Source organism: Staurois parvus, unplaced genomic scaffold (assembly GCF_062004578.1).
Source record: "Staurois parvus isolate SC_StPar_1 unplaced genomic scaffold, SC_StPar_1.0 ptg000300l, whole genome shotgun sequence".
Classification (NCBI taxonomy): Eukaryota; Metazoa; Chordata; class Amphibia; order Anura; family Ranidae; genus Staurois; species Staurois parvus.
In genome coordinates this window covers 1723097-1744656 of record NW_028318096.1, presented here as the reverse complement: position 1 = coordinate 1744656, position 21560 = coordinate 1723097, and the positions used below count along the sequence as shown (strand labels likewise).

Sequence of the window (21560 nt, the reverse complement as noted above, 5' to 3'; positions counted from 1 at the left end):
ACCTTTTTCCCCCTATTTTTAAGTGATCACATAATCTCTGTTCTCAGCTGCTTAAGGGGCACAGAGAGCTGGGGGTGGAGAAACAGCAGTACACCGATCTTGTCAGTGAATGGCTGTGCGAGGGAGGGGAGGAGGTCATCACAAGTCTTGCCCATTGGAGGACAGACAGCTTGTAAACTAGAAAAATGACCACACTGGGATGGATGTACTTTCATGCTTAGTATGGTCAGTTTGAAATAAGAAAGCAGGGGGACTGGCAGGATCACCAGGTAATATCACACAAAGGAAGCATGCAAAGAGAACAGGATACTTTTTCTTAAAACAAGTGCATGGTACCACAGGCATCAAGAATATGAACTGTTGGGGTAACATATTCTTTAATGCTGGACTGCTTGGATTGCTAGATGCCAAAACAAAAGTACGTTGAACACAGGGTTAATCCTGGCTGCAGGAAGATGACGTACTGTGGATGAGGAAGTGAGGCTGCTAACAATTTAAAAAATTTAACAAAGATTGAACTACAACCCTCTCACAGAGACACCTCAACAGAAGTGTCTTCTGATGAGAAGGGTTGAAGAAAACCGCCCTGCAAGTTCACTGTAGTTAGCTAAAGAAGTAGAAAGCCAAATTGGGGTGATTGCTTCCCATGATATAATACAGCGTACACTGCAGAGGAATGGAATGCATGGGTGTCGTCCACGAAGGAAGCCTCTCCTAAAGCCCATGCACAAAAAAGCCTCCCTAGAATTTGCTAGGGCCCATGTTGAAAAAGAAGAAGACTACTGTGACTCTGTACAGTAGTACAAAAAAAAACTGACATCCATCCCATTTAGCTCTGATTCAGCAGATGATCCGCTCATGGATCCCAAGCTAAACAGATCGGAGCAGCACTGTTTGAAAGGGCCAACATTTCACATAGTATTGAACTCTAAACACAAAACCTAACAATTAACATTATATTTAGGAATGATCCTCAGGCTCATGTCAAATATGAGTTTAAAGTGAATCCAAGACATGATAAACGAATGTGGCCAGAGCAACCATTTATCAATAATGCACTTCCTGACCTTTGAGCTATGGTCAGGTGACTTAGAAGGGCCATTAATGGGGTTATCTTCTGTGCCAGTCACCACAATATAAAAGTCAGGGTTTCTAGTAGCCTTTTGCCAGTGTGTGTTGGAGAAATGGAGTAGACAGGAAAATCTGAGTGTTTTAGTGAAAAAAAGTTGTACTATTCAGTACTTTATAGAGTGATATTCACGGTGCTATATTGTGCTGCACTATACTGAATTGCAGTGTAATGAGCTACATTTATTATGGTGTTGCTGGACCATGCAGTCAGCAGCAGGGTCCACATGACCACAGATGTGTAGTCCAGTAAACGTTTTTAAGTCATTTTCCCAACCACAGCAGACAGACCTGGTTCCAGTGCCTAAACCAAATAGTTGCAGACTACTTTGGGTCCAAGTTGGGGCAGATATGGACACTTTTTGAAGTGAGAGCCCACCCCCAAGACTAGAGATGAGCGAATTATTCAAAAATTCGATTCGGCTGATTCGCCGAATTTGCGGGAGAAATTCAATTCGATGCGAATTTATTCGCCGCGAATTTAACTTATTAAAAGGGTTTCTAGGCTTCAGAGAGCCTTTATATTAGTGCAGAACACTGTACCTTTAATTTAAATGCCCTTGGAGTCTGCTGGGGAAGAGAAATAATACTGTCAGTCAGTATGACATGCAGATGAGTGCCGTCGATCTTAGAATCACCGCACACTTCACTCATTTGGGCAGTCACGGGGCACGACGAAGAAGAAGAAGAATGAAAAGAAGAATGAAAAGAAGAAGAAGAAGAATGAAAAGAAGAAGAAGAATGAAAAGAAGAATGAAAAGAAGAAGAAGAAGAATGAAAAGAAGAAGAAGAAGAATGAGAAGAAGAATGAAAAGAAGAAGAAGAAGAAGAAGAATGAAAAGAAGAATGAAAAGAAGAAGAAGAATGAAAAGAAGAAGAAGAAGAATGAAAAGAAGAAGAAGAATGAAAAGAAGAATGAGAAGAAGAATGAAAAGAAGAATGAAAAGAAGAATGAAAAGAATGAAAAGAAGAATGAAAAGAAGAAGAAGAATGAAAAGAAGAATGAGAAGAAGAATGAAAAGAAGAATGAAAAGAAGAATGAGAAGAATGAAAAGAAGAATGAAAAGAAGAATGAAAAGAAGAAGAAGAAGAAGAAGAATGAAAAGAAGAATGAAAAGAAGAAGAAGAAGAAGAAGAAGAATGAAAAGAAGAAGAAGAATGAAAAGAAGAAGAAGAAGAATGAAAAGAAGAATGAAAAGAAGAAGAAGAAGAATGAAAAGAAGAAGAAGAAGAATGAAAAGAAGAAGAATGAAAAGAAGAAGAAGAAGAATGAAAAGAAGAATGAAAAGAAGAAGAAGAATAATGAAAAGAAGAGGAAGAAGAATGAAAAGAAGAAGAAGAAGAATGAAAAGAAGAATAAGAAGAATGAAAAGAAGAAGAAGAATGAAAAGAAGAAGAAGAATGAAAAGAAGAATGAAAAGAAGTGAAGAAGAATGAAAAGAAGAAGAAGAAGAATGAAAAGAAGAATGAAAAGAAGAAGAAGAAGAATGAAAAGAAGAAGAAGAAGAATGAAAAGAAGAAGAAGAATGAAAAGAAGAATGAAAAGAAGAAGAAGAATGAAAAGAAGAATGAAAAGAAGAAGAATGAAAAGAAGAATGAAAAGAAGAAGAAGAAGAATGAAAAGAAGAAGAAGAAGAAGAATGAAAAGAAGAATGAAAAGAAGAAGAAGAAGAATGAAAAGAAGAAGAAGAAGAATGAAAAGAAGAAGAAGAAGAATGAAAAGAAGAAGAAGAAGAAGAATGAAAAGAAGAAGAAGAAGAAGAATGAAAAGAAGAATGAAAAGAAGAAGAAGAAGAATGAAAAGAAGAAGAATGAAAAGAAGAAGAATGAAAAGAAGAAGAAGAAGAATGAAAAGAAGAATGAAAAGAAGAAGAAGAAGAAGAAGAATGAAAAGAAGAAGAAGAATGAAAAGAAGAATGAGAAGAAGAATGAAAAGAAGAATGAAAAGAAGAATGAGAAGAATGAAAAGAAGAATGAGAAGAAGAATGAAAAGAAGAATGAAAAGAAGAATGAGAAGAATGAAAAGAAGAATGAAAAGAAGAAGAAGAAGAATGAAAAGAAGAAGAAGAAGAATGAAAAGAAGAAGAAGAAGAAGAATGAAAAGAAGAATGAAAAGAAGAAGAAGAAGAATGAAAAGAAGAAGAATGAAAAGAAGAATGAAAAGAAGAAGAAGAAGAATGAAAAGATGAAAAGAAGAAGAAGAAGAATGAAAAGATGAAAAGAAGAAGAAGAAGAATGAAAAGAAGAAGAAGAAGAATGAAAAGAAGAAGAAGAAGAATGAAAAAAAGAATGAAAAGAAGAAGAAGAAGAAGAAGAATGAAAAGAAGAAGAAGAATGAAAAGAAGAGGAAGAAGAATGAAAAGAAGAATGAAAAGAAGAAGAAGAAGAATGAAAAGAAGAAGAAGAATGAAAAGAAGAATGAAAAGAAGAAGAATGAAAAGAAGAAGAAGAAGAAGAATGAAAAGAAGAATGAAAAGAAGAAGAAGAAGAAGAAGAATGAAAAGAAGAAGAAGAAGAAGAATGAAAAGAAGAAGAAGAATGAAAAGAAGAAGTATTCCAGTACAGCAAAAAGTGTATCTGCAGAGAGCTCCGCTATTTCTGACAGTTCTCTGACAGTTCCTTCACATTTACAGCGGTTGAAACATTGTATCTATTTATTTCCGAATAAAAACATCTGTATCCTAAATGGAAACAAATAGATACAATGTTTCAACCGCTGTAAATGAACTGTCAGAACTGTCAGAAATAGCGGAGCTCTCTGCAGTGACACTTTTGCCGGCTGATCGGGAAAAATTTGATTCGTGCACCCGAAGTTTGCTAAAATTCGGATTCGATGCAAATCGAATTTTTCCAGATATTCGAAACGAATTCCACTTCGCCTGGTTCGATTCGCTCATCTCTACCCAAGACTATTGGGTGTCCAGATCTCTAGCTAGAGCTTGCACAATATCTGCTGGAGCTTCTGGCTTGCCCTCTTGCCAGTGCACTCTCTAAAAAGGCCTTCAGCATGGCATGCATTTTTGTGATATATAGACAAATCTGCCTACCCCTGACACTGTTGACCAAGTCACTTTCATAAAAATGAGATAGTCCTGGATCAGCAATGATTACAAATCCCCTGAAGCTCATGCTACTGACTACATTCCTTGTAATCTGTCCCAAAAAATAGTACCTTACACCATTAACTGCACTTGCTACCATTGCTGACCTGCCACCATTACTAGCTTTTACCACCTCTTCTGGCCTGCTTTTGCTACCGGATTCTACCACCACATCCGGCCTGCTACTGCCATCATTGCTAACACATGCCACCTCCCCTGGTCTGCTTTCATTTCCAGCTCCTGTCACTTTTGTAGTCCTGTGTCCATTACTACATTCTGTGAACTCTCTCAAATTACCACAATTACCATTTCCTGCCACCTCTCCTGCTCTATTTTTGCGCTGGTACTGTAAAGGTGCCACATATATTGCTTCTGCAGTTAGGCCTCAGCTGCAAAATGCCTGTTTGTTGCAGGTTAAATTGTCTTCTGGTTTGTGGCCTATTCCAGTGCTCTCTCCAAAATATTTGTGGCTATTGTGTTTTTGTCATGGACAGGAGTCCATATCTGCTACCCACAGGTCAGACCAAAAAGGTGGTTGCAGCTGAGGCTGTGAGGAGGCAAAGGCCTTAGAGGAGATAGCAAGAGGTACTGGTTCCTCAAAGGTTGCTAAAAGGATATTGGAGGCTAGAGTCATAAAGTGGCAGAAGACAGTGGAGATTATCTAGCAGAGGCTAATGTGATGACACCGCATGTAATGGTAACAGGATACTCACAGAGTTGGTAGCTACAGAAGTGCTTGCACTTTCAACAAATGTGGGAGCCCTAAAAAGGTCTGAGGTATAGAATATAAGGAGCCCCCTGGTTTTCACCAGAGCACCCCTCAAGGGGTGATGAGCTTGCTGCAAGACAACTCCCAAGTTTCAGCTCTCTGACCCAACCAAACAGGCAACTACAGAGCTGTAACCATGACTATACAGGAAAAAGCATCTGGGAGCACAAGGTGCTAAACCACAGGAGTCTCTTTGATCTTGGGGGTGCTGGTATCAGAGGAACACAGGTGATCTTTAGGAACACTGGGTTGCTGGGAACACAAAAGAGTCTATGGGAGTACATAAGTGCTGTAATCACAGGAACACATGAGTCTCTGAGTGCACTGTGATGCCGGGATCACAGCAACATAGGAAATTCTCTGGGAACACTGTGGTGCTGACATTACATAAACACAGGAGAGTCCTAGAGAGCTTATTGGGAGCACACAGAACATAAGGTTGCAGAAAGGCTGGAAGCTTTGCAGAGGTACGTATTTGGGGCACACAGATGCAGGAACACTGATGCTACAGGGATATGTGAGGATTCTCAGGAACTAGAGACAATCTGTGGAGACACTTGGCAACTAGTGTTCTAGCTTGTTGCTTGAACACCAAGGAACACATGCATTAGTCCTTTAAAGAAGTGGCCAGACTCTAACTGGTGTGGCACTGGCAGAAGCTGGTGACCATACACTGGAACAAAGATCTTCTGCTGGAACATGGAACAGGTGAGTCTGACATGCTCACATAATCTTCAGCAAATTTATAATATGGCCATTAGTTCTGACATAATAACCACTTTTTTCATGATAAAACTTACATTTCTTTTTCTTATATTGCAGCTTAGTCAAGTGGCTTACTTGACTGTCCATGGACTGTTCAATATTTGTGGCTATCGCCTCTGAAATACGAAAAAATAAAAACTCTAATTTTTTTTTTTTTTTTTAAACCTGCTTTGTCTCTCTCTCTTACAGTGTGGTCAAATTAAGTTGCTTTTTTACTTTTCAGTGACTGTGCAATATTTCTGGCTATTGTCTCTTAAATAATGCACACTTATTTTTATTTCATGATAAAACTTGCCTCATCTATACATCTTACTTTGCAACCTAATCAAACTGTTTACATACTGTACAGTGGCCATACAAAATGTGTGGCTATTCTCTAGTCTCTAAAATAATATGCTTTCATTGTTTTGAAAGAAAAAACTACTACAGCTTTGCTTTGTTTTTTAAGAATACACTTTCCTAAAGGCTTTTAGATCTGTTGGAGTTTTGATTTCCACTGGTCAATCCAGGCCATTTGCCTCTGACAAAAAAAAAATCAGATGTTACACCCACAACTACTATACCTAAAAAAACCCAAGTTGAATTACATCAAGTTGTGGTGATGCTGCTGTATATATGCTAAGCAATAATATAAAGGTAAAAAAAACGATTTCACGTGCACAATATGTGATGCCAGAATTCATTGTTAATGCTGAGTATGAAAATCATACTATTTTGTAACACTACATACAACTTAAAGGCATCTTCTGCCAAGCATTTAATTGAAAGGATTGCTGTTTTTCTAATGTTGCCCTCAAAGTTGCATGAAAAAGAGGAGATTCTACCCACTGTACTGTATTTTTTTTTTTTTTTTGCATTGGTTCATGCCTCCCATTGGTGTTCCCATTTCTCCATGCTTAGTAGCCTTGAAAATGGCCAGAATTGATTTTCATGATTTTCCTCATATAGACTTAATTAGGGTATTATTTTTATATTTGCAATGTTTGACTTAACATAGATACATTTACTTGTCTATAACTCTAACCATAAGTTGACCCCTAACAGTGTGCACTTGTATTATGTACCAGAACTATTTGTGCTAAAATCTAAAGCTGGCGTTAGACACTATAGATCATTTTGTGCTGGAAAGTACAGTACTCTAATTTTCGTCTTTTTTGATCTGTTAAATATAACATAGAAAAGATTTGTTAGATCATTCCAGAAATTCAGTGTCTTATGCACACTTGCCACCTCAATCAGAGTAATTAGAAAGCTTAGTCCTTAGTTTGGGAATACAAAATGATTAGACTTAGTGTTGTGGAGATGGTAGAGTAGGCGGGTCTGAGTAGTGTAGCATAAGAAAACTGGCAGGCCTAACACCAGTCAGTCCATGAAAATGCTGTGTGTTCTCAGCTGGCAAATGGTTTTAGGGGCTAAGTGCATTTCTGGCAGATTAACAGGGATTTTCTGTACTTGCAGGATCTTTAAATGGGTAAAAAATGTGAACTGTGCATGTATTGCAGAAATGTACTGCATATATTTTTTTATTTTACCCTTACACACACTTTACCTGTGAAATGTTTGGGCCTCATTGGACCAATTCCCATGGGGGAACTTGTGCATGCTCATTCCCGAGCCCTGCTGCTGCATCCATTGACACAGACAGCGGAACTTAGCCCCACCCCCGCTCCCTTCTCATTGATTTTGATTGACAACAGCGGGAGCCAATGGCTCCCAGTGACCCAGCAAAGCCAGTGAGATCCGGAAGTGAGGGGAGAGAAGAGCTGCAGACGTACTGGTAAGTAAAAGGGGGGGGGGAGGAGTTAAAACGGATGCCTAAAAATGTTTTACCTTGATGCAAGGAATTCAAAAAATGTTTAGGTTTTAGAACCAATTTCAGCATGATAAATTCTGAAAACCCCCATATGCTAATTCATGCATTTGGCTTGATTTAATAGTTATGAGATCAACAGCTTTTGCATCAATTTTTCTTTTGGTTTATTCCTATAGAAAATTTGAACCTCCTGAATTCTCAGGTCGACCATCAGAGACCAGTGTTTATACTGGGTTTGGTAACTGCAGCCAGTGCTTTAACCCTAGCATTAGCTTTGTGGCTAATTAATCGACGATTTAAAAAAGGTAAGTTTTCCAAAATGTACATGACTATAAAATGCCAGGCACAAACACTGCAAGTGTTGACAAATGCTAGAATAATTCAATTCAGAATAACACTGTCATTTTGAGAAGACCTGTGATGGACATGTAATGAAAGGAAACGTCAAGCCACCTTTTTCTATTGAATAGGGTAGGGAGGAGTTAAAACCTCTGTCAGTTATTTTGTGCAGTTTGTGTCCTGAAGATTTCCTTCACTTCCTGTCCCAGAGGTTCAAAGTGAAACAAAATCTCTACTAGGTCAAGAGAGTTCCTTCCTAACCAGTTGTTACACGCATAGGCAAACCTAGAGGAAAGAAGATTGTATGTACATTCTGGAGGAAGTTAAAAAAAAACACAAAAATTGCAATTTTCTATAATCTAGAGGGAATTCTGAAATCTATATTTACACATACAAATATAAATATAAATATAGTGGAGCGCTAGTATTGATTGACGGACATATATAACACAGTGCTACTCAGTAAAAACAGACATCAGGATGATTATAACAAATGTGCATATTCAATCCCCTATATGGGGAATGACATATAAAAAAGTGCAAGTGCTCATAAAGTATATACTATGTGAGAGTCCATAATATGTCGATTCCAGACACGGTGGTTAATATATAAAACACAGCAAACCATGTGAGGTGATCACGGTGCCAAACGGTGTGCAAAACATCCATAAACGGCCAAAATGGCTCCTCACCTCCTTCCTTAGTCCCCCAAGGGCCAAAACACTGTGTGGGTGACCCACGTGTATTCCAGATGACTCTCCTCAAGATTGAAACACTCCAGACCCCAACTGTACCACTTCTGGACCCTCTCCTGGCTCAGGGATGCCATAACCGAATATAAATGATAATAAGAAAAAATCTCCATAGTGCTATCCTGCCTTTATTAATCCAATACAAAGCTAAAAATGCCCACTCACATTTAGAAATACATAAAATGCCTTGTTCCCATATCATGGGCATACAGTCATGGCCGAAATTGTTGGCACCCTTGATATTTTTCCTGAAAATCAAGTATTTCACACAAAAAAGGTATTGCATTAACACATGTTTTGCTATACACATGTTTATTCCCTTTGTATGTATTGGAACAAATATAAAACAGAGGCAGAAAAGCAAATATGACATAATGTCACACAAAACCCCAAAAATGGGCTGGACAAAAGTATTGGCACCCTTAACTTAATATTTGGTTGCACACCCTTTGGAAAACATAACTGAAATCAGTCGCTTCCTATAACCATCAATAAGCTTCTGACACCTCTCACCCGGAATTTTGGACCACTCTTCCTTTGCAAACAGCTCCAGGTCTCTCTTATTGGAAGGACACCTTTTCCCAACAGCAATTTTAAGATCTCTCCACAGGTGTTCAATGGGATTTAGATCTGGGCTCATTGCTGGCCACTTCAGAACTCTCCAGCGCTTCTTTGCCATCCATTTCTGAGTGCTTTTTGACGTATGTTTGGGGTCATTGTCCTGCTGGAAGACCCAGGATCTTGGACGCAAACCCAGCTTTCTGACACTGGGCCCTACAGTGCGACCCAAAATCCTTTGGTAATCCTCAGATTTCATGATGCCTTGCACACAGTCAAGGCACCCAGTGCCAGAGGCAGCAAAACAACCCCAAAACATCATTGAACCTCCACCATATTTTACCGTAGGTACTGTGTTTTGTTCTTTGTAGGCCTCATTCCGTTTTCGGTAAACAGTAGAATGATGTGCTTTACCGAAAAGCTCTATCTTGGTCTCATCTGTCCACAAGACGTTTTCCCAGAAGGCTTTTGGCTTACTCAAGTACATTTTGGCAAACTGTAGTCTTGCTTTTTTATGTCTCTGTGTCAGCAGTGGGGTCCTCCTGGGTCTCCTGCCATAGCGTTTCATTTCATTTAAATGTCGACGGATAGTTCGCGCTGACACTGATGCTCCCTGAGCCTGCAGGACAGCTTGAATGTCTTTGGAACATGTTTGGGGCTGCTTATCCACCATCCGGACTATTCTGCGTTGCAATCTTTCATCAATTTTCCTCATCCGTCCACGACCAGGGAGATTAGCTACAGTGCCATGGGTTGCAAACTTCTTGATAATGTTGCGCACTGTGGACAAAGGCAAATCTAGTTCTCTGGAGATGGACTTGTAACCTTGAGATTGTTGATATTTTGCCACAATTTTGGTTCTCAGGTCCTCAGACAGTTCTCGTCTCCTCTTTCTGTTGTCCATGCTTAGTGTGGCACAGACAGACACACAATGCAAAGGTTAAGTGAACGTCTCTCCTTTTTATCTGCTTTCAGGTGTGATTTCTATATTGCCCACACCTGTTACTTGCCCCAGGTGAGTTTACAGGAGCATCACATGCTTGTAACATTCTTATTTATCCGCAGTTGTGAAAGGGTGCCAATACTTTTGTCCAGCCCATTTTTGGAGGTTTGTGTGACATTATGTCGAATTTGCTTTCTTTCCTCCCTTTTTTTGTTTTGTCCCAATACACACAAAGGGAATAAACATGTGTATAGCAAAACATGTGTTAATGCAATACGTTTCGTGAGAAATACATGATTTCCTGGAGAAATATCAAGGGTGCCAACAATTTCGGCCATGACTGTATACTCATGGTAAGATGCTGGTGGATGCTGGTATACAGCTCCACTGGCTCCACGATATCTCCAAAATGGCGTCCACTCCGGAAACTAGGTCACCTCGCCCCGGAAGTGCTGTCAATGCGTACCGACACGTTGCGTCACGATCCACTTGACTTCCTCAGGGTAAACGCCCCTTTTGACAGCTCTGCTTTAAATAGGCGGCTGGGGCGTCAACTAAATATGGGAAAAACACGCCTCCTACAGCCATATTTCCAGAGTCCTATCTGCCGAATAGATAGTATATCGGCAGGGACGGACTAAGCATACATCCATCATAATTAATAAGAGGGATATTAGGTCAGATACCGGAGCCTATAGAAATACAATATATCCTCATTGATGTCACACTACCCCCAGATACTGCATCACCCCTTCCTAAATATATTTACACATAACTTTGTTCACATACATAACATAGAAAGAAAATACAAAAAAAAGTTAACAGCATTGAGAATTTTTGTGGTCTGTATGGATCCTATTAGTTCTATAGTATATCAGTCCATCTATTACAAGTCAATGAGGTGATCAGATAATATGAGAAATAGAGAAAAAAAAAAGCGGCACAAACTAAATAGAACAAAAGCTGCACTCCTAACCAAAAAAAGGTAAAAATGTGAATAACTCAAAGAGTGCGCTAAATATAAGTAGCTACAAAAATTAGTAGTTAAAAATAATGATGTCCGTGATAGAAAAAATTTTATATAAAAGTCCATCCACCATAACAAAGTAATTAAACAGTTCTGAAATCTTGTATAAATCAAACACCGTGCAAAAAAAATCCACCACCGAATGAAATGGGTACACTTACCAGAGCTCCATGCAGACCAGATTTTAAGTCAGCAAAGATAGCGTTTGCTCTGGGAGCGATGATCAGCAGAAGTAATCCAAACTGGGAGCAATATACTGCAAGCAGCCAGTCAGCACAATATGGAATAGCCTTAACAGCAGGTAGTCATCACGTCTCCATACCATAGATCATGTTCGGGGAATCAAAAAAGGAAATCATGGTGCAGGACATTTAAAACCAAAATGTTTTATTAAAACATCAGAAATGCACTCACAAACAGGGTGTTTAGCCGACACCAGCAATGACAGCCTCAAGAAAACAGGGACGAGCCTCGCTCACCACGATATCTTTGCTGATTTATAATCTGGTCAGCATGGGGCTCTGGTGAGTGTACCCATTTCATTCGGTGGTGGATTTTTTTTGCATGATGTTTGATTTATACAAGATTTCAGAACTGTTTAATTACTTTGTTATGGTGGATGGACTTTTATATAAAATTAATTCTATCACAGACATCATTATTTTAAGCTAATAATTTTTGTATTAAGTGAGGTGATCAGTGCTGGGATTTCCTGAAGTCTGCTGGGAAACCTCTGAGAGTATTAATCTCTTGTGCTCTCCTCAGCGCTCACTGATTCCTCCTGATAACTTCCATGGACAGGATATAATAATATTATGTTGGTTGAAGGGAGAAACCAGTGGGTGCTGCTCATTTATCTTTCCAATTGTTTTCTGTTCTATACTGTTTATGTCTTGATGGGCACATAAGTTTGGGTGATTTAAACGTTTTGCGGACTTTCTCAGTGATCTTGTAAATGATAACTGCACAGCAGACCTGCAAACCAGGATGTGTGCATTCCAAGGAAGGAGGTGATCAAATACATGTTGTAAGCTGTAAGCCATAATCATCACAATTATGACAAATCACAGCTTGAACTATCTTGCTTTGCATGTAATGAGTCTATCTAATATATTAGTTTCACTTTTTAAGTTGAATTACTGAACTAAATGAACTTTTGCACGATATTCTAATTTTTAGAGTTTCACCTGTAGATAACATTGACCTAATAAGAAATATAGGGCTCCATTCACTAAACCAGATCACATGCAGTATTTGGATGACTTGACACATTTTTTCCAAATATTGCATGCGATACTGAAAATGTCAATTCACTATCCCTTTATGTGGTGTTTACCTCAAAAATTAAAAACACTCGGTAACTATTAAAGGCAAATAGACTGTGCACTTTGCAAGTGTAATTGCACTAATTTTACACAAAGCTTAGTGAATGCAGTGCAGCTTCGCTTTGTAAAGAATACACAATAAGGTGCAAGGAAAATTAAGAAAAAAATAGCACTTTTTCTCAGTCATTATTGAATAATGAAAAGCAGCAGAACTTCATCAAATTATCTAAACTTTAGAGAAAATGAGTGCAACTGCACTTGCAAACGTCACAGTCTATTCCCTTTTTATAAACTAGGTATTTTGCAAATTTCTATTGTTGTACTCCTGCACTTCCCTTTAATTAAGCAAATAAAATATAATCAAAACTGCTGCTGACACTGATACAGTATGTATTCCTACACCCCTCAAAGTTAATCTTTAAGAAAAGTGTTGCACTGTTATTAAACTCTCATATAGTGAAAGATCCTACATGCTAAGAAATACTCCCAATAAAATTACAAATAATTTAAAGAAAATCCTTCCTGCTGGAAATTATATACAATATTGTCCTAAGCAGGGGCGGACTGACCATTCAAGCACTAGGGCACTGCCCGAGGGCCCGGGGTCAGTAGGGGGCCCCATGAGATGCCCCTGGTACCTTTCATTGGCTTTTTCATAGGCTTTTTTGGGTGTGGGCAAGGACACAGGGGCCCCATGATCCCCTATTGCCCGAGGGCTCCATGAGTTGTCAGTCCGCCCCTGGTCCTAAGTGTAATAATAATAATAATGTATAATAATAATAGTAATAATGTGATTTAATATAAACAAATATGCAAACCCCATTCTTCAGTGATACGGAGTCCCAATAAAGGTCCACATCAACATAAAAAAACTGCGCTCAATTTGTGGTATTTTTCCACACCATGTTTCACACATGTTCTCCCAATGTTCATGCTATGCTCTCATCTCCAATTGTCGACCAGTGAAAAAAGCACTAGGTCACGTCCAGCCTTCCCCTTTATGGAGTAATAAACTTGGGTCACTCTGCTTTCCTCCACCCAGGAAAGGCCAATCTCCACTTTACTCCAAATTTAACAAGCCTCCTCAATATTACTTGTAGCTTTATATTCCAGATTAGCAGTTTCTGCTTCCACCACTTCCATCAAAGGTGCCACTCAAAAACAGACTCAGACGCTCGTCGCGCTTTCCATAAATCAAAAACTCACTTTATTAAAATAACTCACATTTTTCTGTGCACTTGTTTGACCGGCAGAATCACGGCCTAAACATTGCTTCCCTAAGATCTCAGTTTATCAGTAGCACTACTAGTCCCAATGTCTGCTGCACTTCCTGGTCGGAGCAGTAAGGTCACTGGCTCCGCCCTACATGTTGCGTCATTAATACGTGACTACTTAAGGGGATCAGAGCCCAGTGACAGTACTTGTCATCGCTTCTGTTGTTACATCACCATGGCAACTTGGTCCAAAGTTAAATACCACTGTGTAAAATTATGGGACAAGTTAACTTTCACTGTATGAGAGTTTCATAACAGTATAACACTTTTCTTAGAAATTATTCTCTATGTATTACTCAATATATCCAATTACTCTTATTAAGTTCAGTCTTAATTTATTGAATTTTTCAATAAACAAGAAGAAACCATATGTGTGAAGTAAAACAAAATACAGGTCTCATGAAAAATAGTTTAGAACATAATCATCATACGATGGATGATACATAGTGAAAAACAAATGGCAAATGCTCCGCAATATCTCTGCCATACACACAAAGAGAAATATGGTACAAATTAACTGACAAATAGTGAAAATCCAGACTATGGTATAAGAATATAGCAAAATATGGCATTTTTCCAATACTATAGGAGAAAACCTTTTGTAGATAAATATAATAACATGAAAACACATATGAAGAATGTCCAAATACGTAATACAAAGAATAAAGAGGGGGAAAGGGAAGGGCAGAGAAGGAAGATGGGACAGTTTTAGAAAGGAAAAAAAAAGAAAAGAATGGAAGAAAAGAAGGAAAGAAGTTCTTGAGTGCTCCCCAACACAGTCACACTGTCAAAACAGTAATGTTAAGTATCCAAAAGAGTTCAAAACTCATAGAAACATCATCCATGCAACCCAAGTAAATGTGCTGTGTTTCTGTCAATGGTAACTAATTCTGCAGCAACTTGGTGTTTAAGGTGCATAATAGAATCCAATTCTGTAACCTGTTCCGCCAGGGAAGGGATCTGAGGTGTTGGCGAATGTCTAGTTATAACTACTCTTGCAGCAAGAAAGCAATGTAAAATGCCTTTCAGTTAGTTCTATTTACAGTATATATTGTTTGATTTATTATGGATTACTTTCTCACTAATTGCCTGTTAATGTCATCCTGCAAGCCTAATATGACCTGTTGTAGTAAAATTTGCTTCTTGGACAAATATGACTTCTGCAGAGAATCTTTTAGATTCTTGTAGTTTGCACGTTTATTCTGTTTTCTAGTAGAATTTAGGCTTTATACATTCAGTATGGAAATAGTGGTACACTGGTTTAGAAATATGTGGTATTTTGATGGACTTCAGGGTACAGAAGTATTATGTGCTACTAAGTTATGCCCTAACCGATTCAGTAATGTCAAGGAGATGACCACACCGAGCCATTACAGGCATACTGTATGACATCCATGCTGAACTTTCATGTCATTAAGGAGCAAAAGAAAAGGCTGTTAAAAATATCTAGCTGTCTCAAAAGTTAATTTTTCCCTTTACATGTCGAGTCTATGATGTTGTGATTTAAAAAGAAAATTTAAAGCACACGTTTTAGATACCTCTAGTGTCATAATATTCAATAATAAAAACGTTGTATTTTTGATAGTATTTCATTTTAAAATTTCTATTTTCTCTTTTTGCCAGCACAAAAGGAAATGAAGTAAGTTAAGTACTTTATATTTGATGTTTGAGTAGTTTGATGAAATGTTTATTTATTGTTTATGTGTTTGCTTGTTTACCAATTGTCTACTACACATCTAAAATTGTATTAAAGTGTTACTAAACCCAGGACCCTGCATTCACTATATCTGGTCTCCCACAGTACACAGAACATGGAAATGCAAATATTTCAGTAAATATAAACTGCTAAATACCTTTTATCAGCAGTTAGAGCAGTGCTGTGACTTCTATCAGTGTCCAACAGAGCACTGATAAAGCTTGTAGGAGGAGTTTTCTTTCTCCCCTGATTGTCCTATGAAGCTGCATATCCCCTGACTGGACAGCGCTGATTGACCCTGTGCTGATCACATGCACTCTCCTAAGAAAAAAAAAAACCTCTCTAGCAATACACACCAAACTGAGCATATGCAGCTTGCAACCAAGGCTTTGTTCTATCAGCAGATGTAATGCGGCGGATTAATCCCTTAGGTTCCACAGTGAGCATAGCAAGCATGATTTTCTGCATATACAGACTGATTTTAGTGGTGTGGGTTTACACTTTAAGGCTACCCGCTAACAATGGGGAAAAAAACCCCAAGCAAATAGTAAAATGAACCCAGTTATGCACACACATGTTTTATTATAGTTACTGTATATATTTTAAAGCTTATGTTTAATTAAAAACAACTTTCCCTACAGCTTTAGTGACCTAACTTACCTGTAATGATGGATGTCTCACATTGTGCAGGCTGCTAGATCCTCTAGAAATCTTCTGTGCAGTGATGGCAGGTCCTCTTCCTGGTGCTGAACTTCTGATGCTGAGGGACTCAATAGCTTTGGGTCTCTGGACTGAACTTAATAGAAGAAGTTCCTGATGAGGACCCGCCCCCTCCTCCCTTTCTGTCTGTTAGCAAAAGCCTGAGCATGAATTGAACTGCATGTAACATGATCTCTGAATGTGGGAGAGTCTGCTGAATGGAAAGATTCAGTCTCCCATTCACAGATTGTCTTACATGCAGATTGTCTTTTCTTGATGAGTGAGAGGGGAGGAGGGGGTGGAAGCTTCTAGTATTGAGTTCGGTCCAGGGACCCGAATGCATTAACACCTGCCAGAAATTCAATGTATAGTAGAGGCTCTGTCATCACTGCACAGAAGATTTCTACAGGATTCTGCAGCTTGCATTACGTGGAACATACTTCATCACAGATAAGTTAGCTTTATAATGTAGATAGAATGGTGAAAGGTTAAACCGCTTTTTGGTTTTAAAGTGTTGCTAAACCCAGGACCCTGCTTTCACTCTATCTGGAAATGTAATTAATTTAGTAAATATAAACAGCAGTTAGAGCAGTCTTGTGACTTCTATCGGTGTCCTGCAGAGCACTGGTTAAAGCTTACAGGAGTTTTCGTTCTGCTCTAGGAGGATGCAGAACCCCTGACCTCTGTCTGGACAGTGCTGATTGTCCCTCTGCTGATCACATGCACTCTCCCAAGAAAAAAAAAACCTCTCTAGCAAAAGACACCTAATTGAGCATGTGCAGAGTGTCTCCACATGATATGCCTTATCAGGAGATAAGAGGGGGACACTGGAAGAAGGGGAGGATCAGAGAAGTCAGGATCAAACAGCCTTTTTACACAATGCAGATGATTAACTCCTTAGGTTCCACAGCAAGTATATCAAGCATGCGTTACTGCATATACAGACTGATTTCACTGTTGTGGGTTTAGTAACACTTTAACTACTGCCTGCAATCTCAGTGGAGGGAGTGCTCCTTAGATCTTGTCTTGGGGAAATTATGTTACTAGGAGAGGAAGTTAGGAGAAATCTAAAACAAAGACACAGACAGCAATAAATAGCTGATGTGGACTCTATATTGAGTATCAATATTATTCTCTTTTTACATCTACATGTTTAAGGTGATAATGGTGAGGCATTCATTTGCATAAAAACCAAAGCACACTTCACAATAATATTTAGAAACAAAATGTTGAGCCTCCTGCCTGCTGACTTATCCCCATGCCTCTTAATGATCCAGCTTCTCTACTGGTTTTCCTAGGCGTTTTCATCTTCTATTGATGACCTTTGGTAGAAACCTGTAAAAGAATGATTTGAGCACAAATGTTGATGGACCACATACTTTAAAATTCCCTATATGCTTAACTGTAATTTACAGGAATTTGCTTTTTCTTTGATTCCCTTTTATATATTTTACCAAATACTCTTCTTTTTTATATCTTTCTCCCACCCCCTTTGTAATTTCCTCCACCACCTGCCCTTATTTCTGTTTAAATGTTATTGAATTAAATATTTGGATATTTTAGTAAATCTTGATTGCATTCTGGAGCTGGGGAAGGCAGATGCTGTCCTCATGAAGTGTGAGGTACTTCTGATGGGCTAGAAGTGTGCTAGAAGTAGTTCCCTGTATTTGTGGAAGGTACTCTTGGTATATTGGACTCTTTTTGCTAGATGATGCCAGGTCCTGAAGAAGTTATATTCATTTAGAGATTAATTATGAAATTGTACGTTACACGGTGTACGAGTTCTATGTTTTGGCTTCCCTGAACGTGCAAAACTAGTGGCGTGACCTACTAAATGATTCGCCGGCTCACCGCCCATCCGATGATAAGTCTGGTTTTATGTATGTCTCTCATATTCCAAGATATGAAACATAGGGGAAAACTGGATCTTTTAAAAATGTTATCTGGTTTGTGTTTCTGGGGAATGCCTTGAACTCTTGAGAAGGCTCTGTTATCTTTCCCCAAGGTGTGAAGTTACACAGGTTCTTTGGACAGAGAGTCTCTGAGAGGCTCTGTCTCTGTGGGGGGTGCATTGTAGCTCTGGGCCCCCTGTTGCTCTACCTGCCAGTGACTTTTAACACATACACATCTGTCACTGTGCCTCACCAAGGGAGGGGGAAGGAGGATAAAGGATAAAGGATTACTTTTAATAAAAAGGCGGACTCTGCGTCCATCTCTGATGACCAAGCTTGCTACACCTCCCCCTCATGCAGTTGCAAGGGAGGGAACTACAATTTCCCTCCTGACGCAACCGACCTCTGACCGAGGTTCACCGTGGATCGACCTGGTACCGCTGCACTACGGGAGAACCAAGGTCCGTCTGAACAGGAATCTGTTCCCCCCAGGAACACTGCTATGCCGACCAAGTGGGGGGTCACGGGTGGGCCACTGCCGGGCTGCCCACCTGTTCACAGAGCACTTCGGCTGAGGGGTGTCACCTGCTAACATATTAATATGTAGCTTCTTGTCGAGGTAAAGAAGGCAATTTCCCTCTCCCACCTTCTTCCTCGGGCCTAGGACTACATCTGGCCTGAAGGTAGTAGCACCTGTGTGCACCGGAACCGGACAGGCGAATTCTGGAACTCGCCTCGCAGTGGGGTCCACAGGTACCTTCATCCAAAATGGACAGTCCTCATTACCTGCTGGCATCCAGAACACCAGGTCCTTCAGGGTCCTGTCTGCTAGGTCAGTCACAGGTCCAGCTGAGCCATGATAGTTGCACCCAGGTGTCCTACCATGGCCAGCGGCACCCATGACTGACGTAACCTGTTTTTTGGCCTGGGGAGCGGACCAGGCCACAACTGCCTCAGTCTCCCCATGCCCAGACCTCTGGGGGTCTCTTCCTACCGGTGTGTTCTAAAACTGAACCACTGACCTGCCCCTCTGACAGTTACCTTGCTTGACTGTCAAGCTATGCGCGGGCAGTTGGTTCCTGACTAGTGACAGGGGCCCAAGTTGCTCTTCCCAGATGGGGCTGAACACCGCAAGGCCCCTAAAGTGGGCAACTGCACCCAGTTTCACTCCGCATTGCGGGCCATTCCTGACCGCTGGAGAGGCTGTCGGTGCATTCTCAACCCCAAATAGCTTTCCCGTGGATTCAGGCAAGCCACATGGGGTAGCGAAGGCTGGCTCGTCCTGAGCCTGCTGGGTTAGAGAAGGTGGCCCATACCCCTTGCTCAGGTCCATGATGGTAAAACAGCGGGCACCCTCCGGATGCTCCATGACCTCATGGCTCCTGGGCAGGGGGTAGGCCACAACCACAGGGCTGACGTTCAGTTTTCCAAGGTCCTCAGAAAGCCTGGTCATCGTATCCTGCTTGAGGACCACGACTACCGGGAATGCCCAGACTCTAGCTGACCCCTGGATTCCTGACTGTGCCATTCCCTTGGTCTCTGTGCCCCATTCAGCCTGCACCTCCTGAATCCGGACATCATCTATCTGAGGCATTGCCAGCAGCTTCGGAACCTGAGGGGCAGGGAAGGGTGATTGGATCTGAGGACTGCAGCCCTCTCTCTGTAATCCAAGAATCCACCCCAAGAAGGCCCCTTGCACCCCCAATCCAAGCGTGCTGTCTCTGCCTATGACATCTGTGTGTCTGCCTGTTAACACACCATGACACATGAGATCAAATAACAGGCTTCCAGGCACCCAGCCCCCAGTGAATAGGCCATTAGTCCTGTCAGGCCTGTGTTGACTCTTTCCAGTAGGGGAGTTCACACCTAGCCCCAGGCTGAAATCCCCATATGAATGGCTTTCCAGAGCTGCCTTACTCATGGGACTACAAGTCACAGCTAGCTTACCTCTGAAGCTCCTTTGGGAATCACTTTTCAGGGCTGCCTGAAGTGTGGAACTAAAAGTCCCAGCCGGCTGTGGTGTGCCTTTCTTAGCAGGGCAACTCGCAGCTAGCTGACCTCTGAAGCTCTGTTGGGAACCCCTTTTCAGTGCTACAAGTCCCAGTCGGCTGCCTAGTCCAATGCAAGGCCAACGGTTGGGCACTTATCAAGGCACAATCTTTTGGGCCTGGGCAAGGAACAGGAGTATCCAGACCATCCCCTTGCTCAGCCCCCAGAGACTGTACCTCTGCCCCGTCACAGCACTGTGGGTGACCCCCAACAATGAAAATACATAATTTGTCTCATCATGAATATCATAATCATTGTTAGCATTACCAACCATACCATCAACAATACTGACATTATCAATGACATTACTGACATTACCATCAATGTTGCTGACATTATTAATATCATCCCCATTGTCATTACAGCCATTATCAACATTCACGTTCATAATATCAATGACACATGAGTTCGATACCTCCCCAGGCAAGGGGATTTCTTCTCGTTCTCCAGCTAATGGAGAACCCTGTAGCCCCACTCCATTCCTAGCCCCCTCCCTCTGTCCATCCACAGGTGGCCCAGACATTACCCCAATATCTGCCCACAGTACCTTGGCATGTCCAGAGAGTTCCAGGGGGCCCTTCAGGGTATTCTCGGCAGGGGCATAATAAGAGACAAGAGTGCCTAGGTCAGCACCCAACAAAACAGGTGTGGGAATTTCATCCAAGACCCCCACCTTCCTCATCCCCCTTCCCGCACCCTAGTCTAGGAATACCTTTGCACAGGGTATGCGTGAAGGGGGCCCCCCAACTCCTGTGAGGGTAAGGAACTTTCCTGGGATGAGGTTCCTTGGCTCAATCGGCTCTGGCCGGATCAAGGTGACTTCTGCCCCGGTGTCCTGGAAACCAGTTACGGACCGGTTGTCCACGGTAACTTGCTGCAAGTTGGCGGGGGTTACCCGCATCTTCCTGCGAACCAACAGCATAGAAGAAGAGTTGCTGGCCAGATGATGTCGTCTGCTTCTGCTCAGGAAACTGCGTCCTGAGATGTCCGGCGTTCCCACAGGTGAAACATCTGCGGGTGTCAGGCAGGGATGGCTTGGCTCCAAGCGCTGCAGGTGTGGACAGAGGAGAAGCTTGACTCACCAAAGTAGGAGAGGTTGCTAGGGGCGATTTTCCACCTTTCCAGACGTTCGGAGGAGCCTTGCGAGGGTCAGACACCCGTGTATGGACAAAGGTATCTGCCAGGTCTGCTGCAGCTTTAGTAGATGCTGGCTCCCTCTCCAAGACAAACTGTCTGATGTCTGCCGGGCAAATGTGTAAGAGTTGATCTCGTATCATGAGATCCTCCAAAGATTCATAGGAATCAGCTTTCAGTCCCTTAGTCCACTGTCGGAATGTGGTGCGTAAGCAACTTGCCACATCCGTGTAAGAGTCCCCAGGTCCCTTCTGCATGGACCTGAACCGCTTGCGGTACACTTCTGGGGTCATCTG

At 41.0% G+C, this 21560-nt stretch overlaps 1 protein-coding gene across 1 annotated transcript in view; it reads left to right on the top strand.

Moving 5' to 3' along the window:
- LOC149457861 (L-selectin-like) overlaps positions 1 to 21560 on the top strand; it is a 110211-nt gene that overhangs the window by 78986 nt on the left and 9665 nt on the right. Inside the window, exons 8-9 of the mRNA XM_089683080.1 lie at positions 7753 to 7881; positions 15418 to 15433. Coding sequence (XP_089539206.1) covers positions 7753 to 7881; positions 15418 to 15433 — 145 coding nt within the window. The remainder of the gene's footprint in view (positions 1 to 7752; positions 7882 to 15417; positions 15434 to 21560) is intronic.